General features: G+C 40.9%; 1 protein-coding gene across 1 annotated transcript in view; it reads left to right on the plus strand.

The window, feature by feature from the left end:
- The window catches only part of LOC134442081 (NACHT, LRR and PYD domains-containing protein 12-like), a 13,314-nt gene extending 3,619 nt beyond the window's left edge, over positions 1-9,695 (plus strand). Inside the window, exon 5 of the mRNA XM_063192405.1 lies at positions 9,518-9,695. Coding sequence (XP_063048475.1) covers positions 9,518-9,695 — 178 coding nt within the window. The remainder of the gene's footprint in view (positions 1-9,517) is intronic.
- The last annotated feature ends 5,245 nt before the right edge of the window (positions 9,696-14,940 follow it).

Here is a 14,940-nt window from a genome sequence, read left to right on the forward strand (position 1 = left end):
TCGTTTTTGGACCACCAAATCTATCAAAACCTGTATAAATTCCCTCTTTATACTTCCTGAAGTGATACAATTAGTAGTTATGTTATCCATGTCTTACAGCTGATATGGGAGTACCACAACCCCAATTTTCTTGTATTAGTTCTTCTCTAATATTAGAAAATATCATTCAGTGACATTTCTGGTGTTCGGGTCCAAACCAGTCCAAAGAGATTTATAGCAGGATAAAGACCAAATGTCAGCTACATTAGTTTTTCAGTGCATAAAATGAATGTTTAAAAGTGTTGACTTGGTATTTTTCAATAGTTATATGATTTTAGTGTGATAAATATACGAAATAACAATTCTGTCAGAATTGTTGACAGTTATTCCGCCAAACTAATGCAAAGATATTAGAAATTAACACCTCATTGAACCTGAACAAAAATCACACTATTCATTTGAATCCACTATGCTATCTTCCACACATGGCACTCTTCCGTCTTGTTGGTGCGTCTCTGAAGTAATCTAGTAGTAGGAAATGGATCACACTCAATGTGTCTTCTTTCTTGATGTTTTCTTCTTATTTTAACATTGCAGGGACTGACATGACAGACGTTTCGGCCGCACAGAGCCTTCTTCAGTGTCTCTCAGTCAATTTCCTGAAGTCTTTCAAAGCAACAACCTCCTTGTCACCTGTTGCTACTCATTAGAGATGGCGCAGCAGGCGCCCCACCACATCAAGCATTTATGTTGTTCATTAAGTGGGGCGCCCTCTGCGCCACCTGAGCATGAAAGACACTTCAACCAACAACAGTAACTCAAAAGATGGAGAAAGGAGTTCGCTGCAGTCTCTGTTATTTGGCTGCTTTGGATTTGATCTCAACCAGCTTTAGAATGGCCGTCTATGAGCACCTGCAACTCTGTTCTTAAAATCACCTCACGGTCACAACAGTACATACAGGCAGAGATGGAGAGCGGGACCATTAGTTGTTAGAAGGGCTTATGTTGCACAATACATTTGAATTGAGGATATAATAGGTTGGTTGACATTAGTTATGTTGCATTTTGTTGGGTTGACCTTTTCCATCTGTAGAATGTTTAGCAGTGATGACAGCAACTATGTAATCCTGGAACTGAATGGGTGAGCGGTTAGGGTGTCAGACTTGCATCCCAGGTTGGTGGGGGGAGTAATTAACCAGTGCTCTCCCCCTTCCTCCTCCATGACTGAGGTACCCTGAGCATGGTACCTGTCCCGCCGCACTGCTCCCTCGGGGCACCATTGACGGCTTCCCCCTTGCAAGGGTGAGGAATAAATGCAATTTTGTTGTGTGCAGTGTTCACTTGTGTGCTGTGGAGTGCTGTGTCACAATGACAATGGGAGTTGGAGTTTCCCAATGGGCTTTCACTTTCACTTTCACATAAGATTGTTTCTCACACAAATGATGATCGGTAAAGAATCAAAAATGTTGGTCTTGAAAAAAACGTTTCCCCGAAAACATGAAGCGACAAAAGGGAGTTTGTCTTATATTTCAGATGCCGTTATATTCAGGCCAATACGGATATCACCGTTATCATTTACTGTTGACCTACAGCTGGAGCACACAATGGTCACTTGAACTCTTTTCCCAGACAGCATAACACTATCTGCCAAATCTTTATTTTTATTGACTATCTTCAATAATTATTTTTATTCACTTTCTTAACTGCCCGACAGCTTTAGCTCTTTCAAACACTCGCCACACTCACCCTCCCAACAGATTGTCTCTCCACAATACTCTGCATGTGTCAGGGTCATTAGTAGCCCTATGAAAATAAATCATTTTACACTGCTTTCGAATGACAACGTGTAAATGTTTAGATCAGGCGTCACTAACGTGGTGCCCGTGGGCGCCAGGTTGCCCTCCAGGAGCTTCCCGCCAAGAATATTAGTAAACATTGACGACTACAAGATTGTAGTCACAGTTAATGTTTTTCTTATTTTTAATATGAGATTATTTCTGTATCATTCAATCAAAGTGTGATTTGGGAATGATGTCAAGACATCAGAAGAGGATTTTGAACAAGCCCTTGGGTACCCCTCAGTATCCCCCGGGTAGCCCCTGGTAGGCCTGTCACGCTAACAAATTTTGCTGGACGATAAATTGGCCAAGAAATGATTGCGATAATCGATAATATTGTCACTCTCACTACCATTTTCAATTTTTTTTTGTTTTTTTTTAAATGGTAGCGAGAGCGACAAACAATATAATGACAATGGGATAAAAATGCAATACAAATGTGACTACATCCTTTCACATTTTAAAAGCATCATGGCGGGGGATATTAGATGGGTTTTTACTTAGCCTACATCCTCATAGAGCACAATAGGCTCTTTTTTATATTTATTAGCTAGGGTAAGTTATATAGTTTTACTTTCTATACTATTTTTGTTATTTCTCTTTCTCAAGCACACTGATGGGCTAGGCTCATGGTGGGATGTAAAATATTGGGCTATTGTTATTTCACAACTTATTAGCCTACTTAGATAGCTTATTTCAGCAAAATGCACTTGTTAGTTGTTACTAGCTAATTTTCTATCAAAACCAAAATCAGCCCTGTTAAATGCATTTCAACATCATAGAGCAAAAGAGCATGAACAGATCCACACATTCAGGCTTCTCTCTCTCTCTCTCTCTCTCTCTCTCTCTCTCTCTCTCTCACTCCGCACTTAAAGGAGTATGCCACTATTTTTGGGCTTAAAGGTGCCCTATTATGCTATTTAGAATAACTTTCATTGTTAATATTTTGCTTTACTGTGGTTAGTGGAGTTAATTTTGAATGATCACTTGTTTTCATGTCCATTATTTTTATCATTGTGTACATGCACCCTACGCCGCCTGTTTGAAACGCGTGGAAGTGCAGAATGTTAGACCCTTCAACATTCTGAAATCTCGACGCAGCATGGAGCGTTTCATCAAGCATTCTATTACTAATATTACGTCAGCAGCACAGCTGTTTTTGACCTGGAATCCAACCCTGTAGCCTATGTCTAAAGTTGACAGCCAAATAGTTCACCCAATGTCCACAATTAATCTGAAAAGGACGCATCATAAGTCCCACGTTATGTTATTTGTGCGCCTTGCTGTGTCATTTGCTGAAACCCAGTCCCTATCCAATGCGAGTCTTCCGTGCATGGGCTTCAGTTTGATTTCAAAATCGCTTGGGACAATTAGGCTGCCATTAATCTGAGAAAGGGTTGAAAGTGCTGGGTACAGGCTATTGCTTCCGATTTGAGGTTTCATGAAATAATACGCATATTGCATATGATGCGTAATAACGCGATTGTGACCATATTTAAAAAAAAACTAATAGCCATCTGCGCTGTCTTGTTTATTTCTGATATCCTGCGCTGAAGAATCTTTATCTTAAACATTATTAACGCAACAGTAGGGGCCTGATTGGTTAACCCGCTGTCTAGCCTTGCATACTGTAGCCCTAAAGTTGAAGTTATCAGCCAAGTTTACTGCTCACAAACAGACAAGTGTTGCGCTGGTCGTTAGGTGGGAGTCTAGATCTGCTGTTGACAGGTGGAAATTTGAAGACACAAAGAATATTCTCGGGGAGGAATCAGATCACCTTTCCTTGTTAATGGCAAGTTAACCTTCACAAAATAGGCTATCCAATAAGCTAATCATCTGCAATTGCTGTACACAGTTCAAAGGATAGGCCTATTTATTCAGCGAAGTTGTGGACATTTTCTTCGCTCCCGCGGCAGCCCCCGTCTGGCTGTCAAAGACGCAGTCCGAAATTGAAAGAGTGCGCCCAGTAAGACAAGGGCACGACTTGTCGGACTCAAACCTATCAATTCAACGTCTGTCAGTGATATCGTGACACCCTATTTGTGATATGAACTCCGTGTTCAAATGCGTCCTGTGGTCTATTTGCAAGCCAGACTGAATACTGAGCGCACGCGTTGATGTTGGCTTTTAAAAATGAGTTCCTGTTTGCTCGTTGTCTGTAGGCCTAATGCACAATGGTGATAGGCTATGCTTCATAAAAATACATTTCAAGGTATTTTCAGGTGCATGGTTTCATTTTAGTAACTGCATTTCTATTTAGTCCCCGGCAGAAATGATGCGCCCACTGGATTGGTTGAGCAATGGGCAGTCCTCGATAGATTGGTTTCATACTGGGTCTTATAATAACGCCTAGGCCTAGTCTGTTCGCATTCATCGACAGGACAGGATTTTTTTTTATATAACAATAGGCCCTATCCGTTTCAGTTTCAGTTTCATTATATTTGGCATGCTGCCCGACGACGCGACCAGTTTTAAACGACGTCAAGCCAATATCCACGTTGCTCTTGCAGATATGATGAACAAAACTGCGTTGCATTTTAATTACTGAATTGTAGCCTACGCATAGCCTATACTAACTGGCTAATCCTTGCCAACATTGCTGGGTGCAAACGGCTGCTGGTCATGTCGTGATATACCTATTTGGATAACATCAGCGCACGTCTTCTAATTAATGTTATGCTTCAAGCGGCAATACAAGTGTAGGGTTTTCACATCTTACCAAACAAAAGTTAGTCTCGTTAGTCAAACAGCATATGCAAAACGGCCCTGAAGCGAATAGAGAGAGAAAGGAGAGATTCGAGTCTTTCACCCACTTGGAAGTGTTTTGGATTCTCAGTGCGCAACTAGGCCTACGTTAACGCGTTCTGCCTGTTTTCGACCTTCCTCATTCAACTGTTTCTGACCCGTTAGCCATAGGCCTACCAACCGGTATTTTATCAATGTAAAATGCAGCTTTAATATCACAATGAAACAAAAATATATAACTTGGGCCACAGGTGAGTGTAGCCTCCAGTCTAGACCGATTATCACGCCCCCCAGGAACCACGCTTGAGTCGAGTTTTAGTTACTGATGGATGATCACTTTTATTTCTTTAATCCATGTTCATTTTCCGTTCGTCTTTCATCCACCGTCAAACTGACACTAAAACACAACACAAAAACAGAAATCAGTAGAGAAATCATAATCCCAGACAGAACGCAAAATAGATCAAACACAACAAAGATAAAAGAAAGAAACATACCTCGCTGGCTGCGTATCATCAAGAGGGCATGAGACTTCAGCTTAGACCATTTTGAGCATCAACAATTCAAACTAGCCCGCGGCTTGTAGCGAGGCCGCGAGCATAGGAGTCCATTCACATCTAGCTGTGTTGTACGGCGCTTAATAGAGTCCGTGTGAAACACCTGAGATCAGCTGACATGACCCCATGACGCAAGCCAACTTAAACAAATGAACGCGTTCTTGGACATAAAGAAAGGTGAAATATAAAGAAATGAAATGACAAACAAAAAATAACAAAAAAGAAATAAGTACAACAGTTACACCGATGCTGTAGCCTATTTGACAGAGGCAATTTATGAATTGGAAAAAAAAAAAAAAAAAAACATGCGTAATGGAATAAACTTGTGGATGGCGAAATCCTATCCTTGTAGGCTACACAATTCTTGTACACTATTTTGTACACCGAGTGGTGTATTCACAAATAGGATACATCTCATCACAATACTGTCAAATTCATATAGGCCTAGGCTATGTGGCTGCGATGAACAAATACGCATTAGGTCTACTGTCTCTGCAAGTAATAAATGGTCTGTGACATCGTCAACACTCCATCCCATAAGCAGCAATGTTAGGTACAGCATGACGTAGACCCGTACAGGAAACAAAAGCTATAGAATGTTGAAAACCCAACCACGCGTTCTCTGACAGTTGAGAAATAGCGTTCCTGCGGCAGAGAAATTCTCCCCCAAGAGGCCAATTTGTGAAATGCAGCTTTCACCAAGCTTTTATATACAACAGATGCTGTTTAACCCAATGAATGGGTAGTGGACATGAAAAAGCATAATAGGACCCCTTTAATACAGTTAAAATCGTTGGCTGGGGTTTATAAAGTTGGTAAAGTGTCTTATTTTTCATGTTAAGAGTTGTCTTGCTTTAAGACAAGATAAAAGAGGGAATATGTCACTAAGCTTGTGAAAGTCAATGGATGGTACACGGATCCATTGACTTTCACTAGCTTAGTCGCTTGGGACAATTAGGCTGCCATTAATCTGAGAAAGGGTTGAAAGTGCTGGGTACAGACTATTGCTTCCGATTTGAGCTTTCATGAAATAATACGCATATTGCATGATGCGTAATAACGCGATTGTGACCATATTTTAAAAAAACTAATAGCCATCTGCGCTGTCTTGTTTATTTCTGATATCCTGCGCTGAAGAATCTTTATCTTAAACATTATTAACGCAACAGTAGGGGCCTGATTGGTTAACCCGCTGTCTAGCCTTGCATACTGTAGCCCTAAAGTTGAAGTTATCAGCCAAGTTTACTGCTCGCAAACAGACAAGTTTCGCGCTAGTCTAGGTGGGAGTCTAGATCTGCTGTTGACAGGTGGAAATTTGAAGACACAAAGAATGTTCTGGGATTGAAATCAGATCACCTTTCCTTGTTAATGGCAAGTTAACCTTCACAAAATAGGCTATCCAATAAGCTAATCATCTGCAATTGCTGTACACAGTTCAAAGGATAGGCCTATTTATTCAGCGAAGTTGTGGACATTTTCTTCGCTCCCGCGGCAGCCCCCGTCTGGCTGTCAAAGACGCAGTCCGAAATTGAAAGAGTGCGCCCAGTAAGACAAGGGCACGACTTGTCGGACTCAAACCTATCAATTCAACGTCTGTCAGTGAGACATTGAGAGAAGTGGTTCGTTTGGAGACTTCATTACGTAAGGGAGTTCCCATTTGAACACGAGCGACGCGAACGCGAAGCCCTGTTTCAAGCGAGCTGAACCCATGCGACTGGTTCCACTCACTGAATAAATCTGAAGCAAGTAGCATATTCCTGCCCCCAAACGACAACTAGTCATGATGTTTTGTGTGCAATGCAATTGCGTATTTCGCCCCTCAAGTAATTGCAGCCATTATTATAAGAAAAAAAGATGTTGCTGCTGAGATTGCAACACAGACGATCAATCGGCTGTTTGGGACCTCCCCTGTCAAACACAGAAACACGGTGTAGCCTACCTAGGAAACATTATGACCCTGAACACAAACTAATGAACATTTGCGGGGTTGTGAGAATGTGTTTGTTGGCGATTTGTAAATGGTTACGGGGGATTTCCTTAGAACATGCGAGAAGCGTTTGTCATCCAAACCCACAGGGCGATATGCATAATTTCACTGAATAAACCTCGAAATAGCACAGGCAACCACAAAGTAGCCTATCTTGTTATGCGTTTTAAGCAATACAATGCCATATGTCGCCCCTAAAGTAATTGCAGTCATCATGTGTTTATAGAAATAGGCTATGTTTCACTTGGTGGTGAACTTTGACGTGCATCTTCCCCTAAGCTGGAGTAGGCGAAAAAGCTAAAACATAAAGATAAAGTATGTCATTTCCCTCTATGAAAGACAGTAAGTAAAACCACTGCTACAAAAAAGAATGGTTTATCCTGTTAGACGTTGTACATCCCGTAGAAATTCGATACGTGGCTTGGGGAAATATCTGCGTTTTTTTTTCACCGTCGCGCACGGCGAAATGAAGACGCACAGGCTACCCTATAACACACATTTTAGACTTGTTGAAAACTGGGTTGGTCACCGTGGTTGGACTGTCTTTATTAGAGTTTGTCTAGTCACTAAAGCAGAAGAGGGGGCGGAACAGGAGAGACTGGAGAGGAAAGCGCTGCGCTATGCGTGAGGGGGGAGGGTGCCGCTTCTCATCGCCTTCAGGTGTTACTTTATAACGTATACTATAACGTGATAACGTCGGCCTAAGCCTACAGTAGGCTATATAGGTCACAGGTGTAGTAAAATAGGCTATATAGGCATATATGTGTACTGCATATGTGTGCTTACCCTGTCTGAGAAAGGTTTTCACAGACTAAAAAGTCACAGGTAGATACAAACACTTTTAGCACTCCAGGCAACAACCTCCCAGTTATTCCGTTTCTTGCTATGTTATTATTATTACAATATTAGTTACAATATTTACTATATGTTAGGCTTAAAACTACTTTTTTACTTGACCATAATATATGTGCACAACATGACAGTAATGGGATGCCACATATTTCTAAATAAATTCAATAATCTATTGAAAATCTATTGAAAATTATCAATATTTTCCATTACTAATTGAAAATTCAAAATGGCCGCCACATGTGACGTCATAATATGCTGATCAGGTATGCATATTTACTCCCACAATAATCTTTGGGTCTTCCTCAACATTTTTGTAATTTACAGTTAGGCTCTATCTGTTACCACTGTCCAGCCACAGCCTGTTGAATATGTGATGCCCAAATCGAGCATTTTCACCAAATAACATTGGCATTAAAAGGGTTAAAACTCCTTAATGATCGCCCATACATTGATTCTCATCAGTAAACTATAGTAGCCTTCCCTCTTTTTAGATAGCCTACTTCAGCATTTTCCCCCTGTAATGCGCGCTCATGGTTTGCTTGCGAACTGCCTACTCGTGTAGTTATGCCTAAATAAACAACAAATATAGCGAACATCACAAAAAGAACAGACAACGAATGTCGGGGGTTGGGCTTAGTGAAAGAAGATGGAAAACGGCGAGATTTAAAATATCAGTGTCAGAGCAAGATTGGCACGACGGAACCACTAACACGCCTTCATCGTTGATATTGGGTTGCTGAACATGTTTCAAAATTAACACTTGCCTCTGTGTCGGAGCTGTTCATTCCCTTCTCTGAGGAACGTTGTAAATGCACTGGAAAGCGATGCGCGGGAACACCCGCGTTCTATTTCAAAGACGCAAGTAGCCAGATCAATACACTTTTTTCAACCAGAACTGAACTGAAACTTAAAATTAAACCAAAATGTAAGCGTCATTGCGCTGTGTTGGCCTATAACGCGCTTATCAGTATCTAGTCTTCAGGCTACGGTAGAGAAAGGGAGAGAGTGAAAACAAAACATCACGCAAATAACTTATCGTAACTTATCGGAAACAGAAAAGTGACCGTTCTTGTAAAAAGTTATCGGTCAGTTTATTGACTTATTGAATATCGCGACAGGCCTGGCCCCTGGTAGCCCTCAAGTAGCCCTCAGACCCAGAAAGGTTGGGGACCCCTGGTTTAGATCATCTGTGCATGAATTACAGAAGAATGCAGGTGTGGATATGTTGGGAGCAGGAAAAAACATCAACACATACAGACACGCACTCACAGTCATATAGAGTACAACAGTACATACTGACACGGAAGGAGAGGGGGAACATTAGTTGTTATGCTTATGTTGTACAATACATTGGAATTGAGGATAGGTTGACATTACAGTTATGTTGCATTTTGTCAGGTTGGCCTATTACATCTGTAGAATGTTTAGCAGTAACGACAGCAACTATGTAATCCTGGAACTGAAAGACATAACGTTATTTGTCACACAAATGATGATCAGCTCTTCTTAAATTTGGCTCCTACATAAATACTGTGTTGTTATCTCTCCTCCTTGTGTAGGTTGTTGTCTGATGAAGCAGAGAGAGCCTGTGAGTATCTGACTTCAGTTCTGGGTAGAAACCCCTTACTCCTGACAGAGCTGGACCTGACTGGAAAGAGACTAGGAGACTCAATTGTGAAGCTGTTATGTCCTCTACTGAAGTTTTCACGGATCAAGGAAATCGGGTTAGTGATTTAATGTGTTTTTATTTTCTTCGTTTATTTATGAAGTAGTTACGAGCAGTTAAGTATGACTGTTATGTTAACACAGATGTGACTTGTTATTATCTGGTTTTAAATTGTGTTTATTACGAATGCATGTAAGATTGCTATGCTGTGCTATGGTGTACAGTAATCATGTGTTTGGCATGGTAGCTGGCCTTGTTTAGTTAAGTTTAGTTTATTTATTTTAGTTCAACAGGGACCATCCACAATACACATTGATTACAGAAGTAAAAAGATGGCTTGTGCCAGATTATAGCTATATAGGTAATTTCCATCTACAGTCCCTGGACAGGTAATACAAATATTAAAATACAATAACATACACAAGATATAAACAAGTACGCACATCCATAGGCCATGGGTCAATCAGACACACACACACACACACGCGCGCGCACACGCACACGCACACACACACACACACACACACACACACACACACACACACACACACACACACACACACACACACACACACACACACATCATGTATGTATGTACAGCATGTGTACAGCATGTGTTTGGCATGGTAGCTGGCCTTGGTGTACAGCATGTATTTGGCATGGTATCTGACCTTGGTGTACAGCATGTGTTTGGCATGGTAGCTGACCTTGGTGTACAGCATGTATTTGGCATGGTAGCTAACCTTGGTGTACAGCATGTATTTGGCATGGTATCTGGCCTTGGTGTACAGCATGTACTTGGCATGGTATCTGACCTTAGTGTACAGCATGTATTTGGCATGGTAGCTGGCGTACAGTATGTATTTGGCATGGTAGCTGGCCTTGGTGTACAGCATGTATTTGGCATGGTATCTGGCCTTGGTGTACAGTACAGCATGTATTTGGCATGGTATCTGGCCTTGGTGTACAGCATGTATTTGGCATGGTATCTGGCCTTTGGATTTCAGCATGTGTTTGGCATGGTAGCTGGCACTGGTGTACAGCATGTATTTGGCATGGTAGCTGGCCTTGGTGTACAGCATGTATTTGGCATGGTAGCTGGCCTTGGTGTACAGCATGTATTTGGCATGGTAGTTGGCCTTGGTGTACAGCATGTATTTGGCATGGTAGCTGGCCTTGGTGTACAGTAAGCATGTATTTGGCATGGTATCTGGCCTTGGTGTACAGCATGTATTGGGCATGGTAGCTGGCCTTGGTGTACAGCATGTGTTTGGCATGGTAGCTGGCCTTGGTGTAAATGATGGAATGACAAACATGATTGAAATTTGCTGTGTTTATGAACATATTTGGGCAGTATTGCACAGCAAAGAACGACAGTAAGGCATACAATTGGTACATTCAACTATCTTAAGAACCCCATGTAGCTTCTCATCCATCCACACATCTGTACACAGCTATTCTAAACCCAGCAATCCCCCATGGAAATGTTCATTACATTAAGGCAGGGGTGGGGAACCTATGTCTAGAGGGCCGTTTGCAGCCCTTGAGGCCGTTTTATCCGGCCCCCCATATTTCATTTCATTTCATTTTATTTCATTTATTGTTTATTTGACAGGGACAGTGCACAACATACAATTGAGCCAGATCATAGCCCTGAGCCTAATTTTCCTCTGTAGTCCCTGGACAGGAATTGGTGTTAAGATAAAAAGGATTAACATTAATAATGATACAAAAATATAATTAATAATACAATAATAATACACAATAATACAATGGGTGCACTATTTGCAAATAGGCCTACATTATATTACAATGTCAATTACATAGTTACAAAAGCAACTACAACAGCAAATACACTAGATATCTGATAAAATAAACAACAAGACACAAAACACAAGCTCATTGACTAAAAATGTCCACAGTGCTGCCTGGCTTTGAGCCATTTCTTAAGACCTGACATGACAAGAGCAAGTGGTAGTTTTAAGGTGCCTAGGCACAGAAATGGGCACCTCCCTGTCTTTCTCACAGCACATGAACACAATATTCAAAAATGGACTGCTAATTAACCCATTTTGTCCTAAGCCCTTTTTGGGAAAGGGTGCCCTCTTCCTATTAAAGCCTAAATATCTCAGCCTCCGAAGCACAAACAAACATGAAATAAGTTACATTTAAAAGCCAAGGACCCCCCCCCCCTTGCCTTGTAATGTGTTCAGTCAGCTCTAACATACCCACATAGTTAATACAACAGCTAAAATCTCAAGATCCTGAAAACCCTGTATATGTGTCTCCAGGACACAATGGGTTAAGTTATACGAGGAGGAGGTATCAAAAATCAGAATGTCCTTGCTGACTTGGAATGTCCTTTTTTGAATATTGTGTTCATGTACTGTGAGAAAGACAGGAGGGTGCCTTGCGCACCATCCTACGTACTTCCGCCAAGAGACTTGACTCCACACTACTTCTGATACCAGTTTTCTGTGGAGCAATGTTGCCGGTAGGATTTGGCCGGTGTTCTGACAAACGGTCCTACATTGTAATTTTATCCTACGGTAGGATATTCTGTCAGACATCGCGTCAGATCAAACAACCTCCAGACCACGAATATGAAATGAAATGGTAGTAGGGATGGTCAGGACCAGGCTACATTTCTATGCCTAGGTACCTAAAAACTACCGCTTGCTCTACTGTCCTTGGCTGTTGATGTCTTGTGTCGGGGGTGTCTGTGTAAGCGACATGTGCCACTAAGGTAATGTCATCAGCATACATTAAAAGTCATACGTTAATGTTGCCACACGTCCAGGTTTTTCCTGGATTGTCCCAGTTTTTATGGTCTGTCCGGATAAATTCCTGGACTGTCCCGGTTTTTCATAATGCACGACTTCATATTACCCCATTGAAATAAACACATATCATTAATGATCCTAATCGCGCGTCAATGTGTCCCGGTTTTTTACCACTGAAATGTGGCAACCCTATCATACATTACATTACATTACATTACATTGCATTTGGCAGAGGCTTTATAACCAAAGCGACTTTCAAAAGAGGACATAATCAAGCCAACATCACAAGCAAATACAAAGTGCACAGGAGATATACAGAACAACAAGTGCAGTTGCAAAGAGGGGTTAGTTGTTTTTTTTTGTTTTGTTTTTTTTGTGTTTTTTTTTTAAATATAAAGAGTAAATAACGAGTACACACACACACAAACACACACTCACAAACTAAACTAAACTAAACTAAACATCATGTCAGGAGTCTGCCCTGGGGCAAGGCCAGTTCAAGCATTAGTCTAGTAGATTCTCTCGAAAGAGGAATGTCTTTAGTTGTTTCTTGAAAGCTGCAAGAGATGTGCTCAGTCTTGCTGCCTCTGGGAGACTGTTCCACCACTTGGGTACCACAACAGAGAACAATCTTTTTTTTTTAAGTTTTATTTATTAGAAACAATCAATACACATCTGGAGCAGACATCTCACAATTACAGTATAGTAGAAAGTTTCAAGTTTTTCTTTCTTTTCTTTTTTACAACATAGAACCTTAACAACATTATTAAAAAACACAAAAAACACAACAAAAGAAGTAGGCAAAAAGTTACACAAAACATAATAATAATAAATAATAATAACAATAATAATCAACAACAAAAGAAAACAACAGGGGGGGGGGGGGTTGGTGTTGGTGTTGGTGGTGATATAGCAAGAAAAGGACACCTACAGTATACAATATGAAAGGATTATTGAAAACTGAATTGAAGCTATGTGGGATTAGCCTCTAATTCCTTCAAATTATCAAAGTGAGTGATAATGGGTTGCCATCTCAAATAAAACTTATTCATTGATCCTCTAAGAGTGAATTTTATCTTTTCTAATTTAAGAAAGAGCATGACATCCTCCAACCATCGGGCGATGGAAGGAGGGGTAGGAGATTTCCATCCCAAGAGAATCCGGCGGCGTGCGAGCAGTGAAGTAAAAGCAATGACATCAGATTGGGCTTTTGTAACCGTGTCTGGATCTAGAGGAACGCCAAAAATTGCTGTGAAGGGGCTTGGTTCGATTGGTATGTTCAATGCATCAGACAAGGTTTTGAACACTCCAGACCAATATGAGTCAAGGGAGGGACAGGACCAAAAACTATGTGTGAGATTGGCAGGAGAAAATGAGCACCTGCTACAACTTGCGTCTGATCCTGGGTATATTTCAGCCAGTTTGGCTTTACTGTAATGTACCCTGTGAAGGACTTTAAACTGAATAAGAGACAGGCGCGCACAGGATGATGAAGAATTAACTCTATCAAGAGCACAATCCCAATGATCTCCCAGCTCCACTCCCAACTCGTCTTCCCAACGACTTTTAATTCTTGTTAGGTTTTGGTCATCTAGAGACATAACTCTGCCATATATAAGAGAGATTATCCCTTTCCTTGGTTTTATGAGCGTTAGCTCTTCCCAAGCTTTTAATGTTGGTAATGTGGGGAAGGGTGGAAAACTAGCTTTAAGGAAGTGCCGGATCTGGAGATATTGAAAAAACAATTGTCTAGGCAGATTATGATCTTTCTGTAAATTTTCAAAACTGTCCATGGTCCCAGCCAGTGAATATTTCTCCTTGACCATTCCAGGAATGACAAGCCCATGGTAGATGGGGTAAAGAGGTGGTTTTTATGAATGGGGCCCAAGACAGAAGCAGAACGAAATGTATAATGTGACCGAAACTGGTTCCAAATTTTAAGTGTAGAAAGAACTATAGGGTTTGAAGTAAAGCGAGAAGGCCTTAAAGGTAATGATGAGTAGATTAAAGCCCTGAGACTGGACTGCCGACATGTTTGTTCCTCCAAAATACACCAATTTGTGTCAGGGGAATGTAACCAATAAAGTATTTTCTGGATGTTTGCAGCCCAGTAGTAGTGAATGAAGCTAGGCAGTGATAGTCCACCTATACTGCGTGGCCTTTGCAAAATATTCACCTTAACTCGAGGTAATTTGCTATCCCATATAAATGAGGTCAAAGCTTGACCTAATTTTTTTTTTAAAAGACTTGGTAAGAAACAGAGGTAGGCATTGGAAGACATATAAAAACTTTGGGAGAATGTTCATCTTCACAGTATTTATACGGCCCGCTAAAGATAAAGGCAAGGCTGACCATCTTTTGAAGTCTTCCTTCATACGGGTAACTATAGTTGTCAAATTTGACGACAGAGACGAGAAGGATTTGGTAATGTTAATTCCTAGATAATTGAAACCTGAATTAGAAAGATGAAAAGGAAAAGAGGGTGTCAGACCTGGCGGTGATGTAGAATTTAGAAGGAAACACTCACTTTTCT

Source organism: Engraulis encrasicolus, unplaced genomic scaffold (assembly GCF_034702125.1).
Source record: "Engraulis encrasicolus isolate BLACKSEA-1 unplaced genomic scaffold, IST_EnEncr_1.0 scaffold_113_np1212, whole genome shotgun sequence".
NCBI lineage: Eukaryota > Metazoa > Chordata > Actinopteri > Clupeiformes > Engraulidae > Engraulis > Engraulis encrasicolus.